At 47.7% G+C, this 3,436-nt stretch overlaps 1 protein-coding gene across 6 annotated transcripts in view; it reads left to right on the top strand.

Moving 5' to 3' along the window:
- The window catches only part of LOC106532490 (atrial natriuretic peptide receptor 1), a 33,548-nt gene that overhangs the window by 1,389 nt on the left and 28,723 nt on the right, over positions 1-3,436 (top strand). For 4 of the 6 annotated variants that reach the window (XR_001312079.1, XM_014028548.1, XM_014028550.1 and 1 more), the window contains exon 1: positions 568-1,624. The exons of 1 other annotated variant lie outside the window; for it this stretch is intronic. Coding sequence is in view for 4 of the 5 variants with exons in the window: in XM_014028548.1 (XP_013884002.1) it covers positions 895-1,624 (730 nt within the window). In the remaining variant the exon portion in view is untranslated. Of the gene's footprint in view, positions 1-567; positions 1,625-3,436 lie in introns of those variants that run through there. One more of the 6 variants, XM_014028549.1, reaches the window with a different exon arrangement.

Here is a 3,436-nt window from a genome sequence, read left to right as displayed (position 1 = left end):
CAGGAAGCTGTTTAATGCAGACAGGAAGCTGTTTAATGCGGACAGGAAGCTGTTTAATGCAGACAGGAAGCTGTTTAATGCAGACAGGAAGCTGCAGACAGGAAGCTGTTTAATGCGGACAGGAAGCTGCAGACAGGAAGCTGTTTAATGCAGACAGGAAGCTATTTAATGCAGACAGGAAGCTGTTTAATGCAGACAGGAAGTGTTTAATGCAGACAGGAAGCTGTTTAATGCGGACAGGAAGCTGCAAACAGGAAGCTGCAGACAGGAAGCTGTTTAATGCAGACAGGAAGCTGTTTAATGCGGACAGGAAGCTGTTTAATGCAGACAGGAAGCTGTTTAATGCAGACAGGAAGCTGTTTAATGCGGACAGGAAGCTGTTTAATGCAGACAGGAAGCTAAAAACAATGGAAAGACAGGCTACACACCAAGATTTAAGGTAAAAAGTAAAAGGTCCTTTAATAAAAGAATGGACCAGCCATTAAATGAGTTGCCTACCGGCTCGGTGACTAACGCACCTTCAACAGGGCAAATATCATATACTATTCTACTATATATACTCATATGATATTTGCCCTGTTGAAGGTGCGTTAGTCACCGAGCCGGTAGGCAACTCATTTAATGGCTGGTCCATTCTTTTATTAAAGGACCTTTTACTTTTTACCTTAAATCTTGGTGTGTAGCCTGTCTTTCCATTGTTTTTATCCTGCTTTTTGCTGTCGACGGAGCACCACCTGCACATCACCGTTCATTGTGAGCACCTGTGCACCTGCCAATCTGGTCTGTAGCAGACAGGAAGCTGTTTAACAAGGTGGACAGAGCTCTCTTGTGTTCCTGTGTGTCTCCAGTTTGAGAACAGTTCTGCTGTAGTCGACAACAAGCTATCGGACCAAGATGTTCTGTTGGCAGGAGTTCAAGTGTCTTCTGCTGGTTCTGCTGGTTCTGTTGGACCCACAGCTGGCATGTGAGCAGGAGGCTAAGCATCTTCAGCGACAGGCTAAGGAGAACATCACGCTTGCTGTTATTTTGCCTCAGAGTAACATCAGCTATCCATGGGCGTGGCCTCGTGTTGGCCCTGCCCTGGACCGGGCCATCAGGACCATCAACTCGGACCCCACCCTGCTCCCTGACCACCACCTCACCTACGCCTTCAAAAACAGTGAGAACCACGTTGGGGTCTGCTCGGAGTCGGTGGCGCAGGTCATGGCGGTGGACCTGAAGCTAGCCTACGACCCGTGGGCCTTCATCGGGCCCGGCTGCTCCTACACCTCCTCCCCCGTCGGCCTCTTCACCACCCACTGGGACGTGCCCATGATCACGGCGGGCGCTCCTGCGGTGGCGTTCTTCGGGGGCACCTACCCGTCCATCACCAACACAGGCCCCACCCACAAGAAGCTGGGAACGTTCGCACTCAGAATCTGCGAACATTTCGGCTGGCGTGATCACGTGCTGCTGATGTTCAACGATGAGAAGGTGGACGACCGGCCATGTTTCTTTGCCATCGAGGGTCTGTATGAAGGTCTGAAGACCATCAACATCAGCACGCAGGACAGTGTGTTTGAAGAAAACAAACCACCAATCAACTACTCCCAGATCCTCAACGACATCCAGAGCAGCGGCCGCGGTGAGTCCCCGCCCACATGAGCTGACACGCCTCATACGGTCACGTTTTCATCCACTGATCCAAAAGACACCAGTTAGTTTCACTGTCCAAAACATCAGAGGTCTGCTAGGATTCACAAAACGGTCTTTGTTCAAATCTAAACAATGGGTCATAAGTTTACACTAAAACCTGTTTGTTTTGACACATGTTGGTAAAACAGAAAGGATGATGTCACCAATGTTCCAACAATTATATCTGGCAGCATGGTGGATCAGTGGTCAGCACTGACGTCTCACAGCTAGAAGGTCCTGGGTTTGATCCATGGGCTTTTACTGTGTGGAGTTTACATGTTCTCCCACAGTCCAAACAACATGCAGGTTACACCGCCTTCAGGCCCAGGAGGACCAGAACCTGGAAGACTAGACCCAAGAGGACCAGACCCTGGTAGACCAGGTCCAGGAAGAAGAGGGTTCTGGTAAAACCCATCCTGAACCAACATGAACTGTAAAGAGAAGATGAAGACAGGTGTCTCTTGTGGACTTGGAGAAGGTATTGGACAGTTGTTCTCTGTGGAGGTGCTCTGTGAGTCTGGAACTGTCTCTGTTCTTACTGGTCCTTCAGTTCCTTTACGAGCAGTGTGAGAGTTTGGGTTTCATTGCTGCAGTAAGTCAGACCCTGTCAGAGTGGGAGATGGACTCCAGGGCTGCCTGTTTCCAGGGACTCTGTTCAGAACTTTTATGGACAGGATTCTTGGTGCAGCCAGGAGGTGAAGGGAGTCCGGTTCAGGATCCTCAGGAGTCCATCTCTGCTGTTTGCAGATGATGTGGTTCTGTTGGTGTCATCGTGCTCTATGATGACTCCTGTCATCTTTGGATGAATGTTTGTATTTTGTTCTTCAGGTGAAGTGGGTGTGGCCTGGAGTTAGCTGCAGACTCAGCTGTGTCTCCTCATTCATCACAGCCTGGCTCAGGAGGAGACACACTGATTTTCAAAGTAAACTTATATATTTGTTATTGTTTAAAGTAGATTTTTAAAGCCCAACATGACAGGAAATATTCAACCAAACTAACTAAACCAAAAATCATAGTAATTTACTGAGTTAACTACCATAATAAAAATAAAAACAAGTCCTGCTGATCCTATTAATGATAATGTTCTTGTTACGGGGACAGAAGGAGCAGCCAGACCTAAATAGGCCACACCCACTTCACCTGAAGAACAAAATACCAACATTAACCTAACGATGACAGGAGTCGTCACCGCTCTCACCGGAGTGGTTCACAGCTGGGATGAGGACCAGAATCTCTAAACACTGGATCCATGGTCCTCAGTCAGGAGAGGGTCTTTGGGCTGGGGGTGCAGTATCTCATGTAAGTCTGGCTTTGTTCACAGTGACAGAACAAAGCAGGAGGTCTGTAGAAGGACCAGTCAAGTTCTACAGTATTGTGGACTGTGTTCTGGTCCATTGTGGTGAAGAGTTCTGATGCTGTTCTTAGACAGCAGGCTTGGACCAAGGCCAGGGTCCAGACCAGAATCACATCAGAACCAGGACAAAGACAGTGAAGACAATGCAGAGCTCAGGATTGGACCTGGTTCTTAGAGTCTTAATGAGGAAGATCATCATCATCATCATCATCATCATCATCATCATCATCACCATCATCACCATCATCATCATCACCATCATCACCATCATCATCATCATCATCACCATCATCATCGTCATCATCACCATCATCATCATCACCATCATCATCATCATCATCATCACCATCATCATCATCACCATCATCATCATCATCATCACCACCATCATCATCACCATCATCATCA

The sequence above is a fragment of the Austrofundulus limnaeus genome, unplaced genomic scaffold (assembly GCF_001266775.1).
Source record: "Austrofundulus limnaeus strain Quisiro unplaced genomic scaffold, Austrofundulus_limnaeus-1.0 Scaffold778, whole genome shotgun sequence".
NCBI lineage: Eukaryota > Metazoa > Chordata > Actinopteri > Cyprinodontiformes > Rivulidae > Austrofundulus > Austrofundulus limnaeus.
This window is presented reverse-complemented; position numbering and strand designations above follow the sequence as displayed.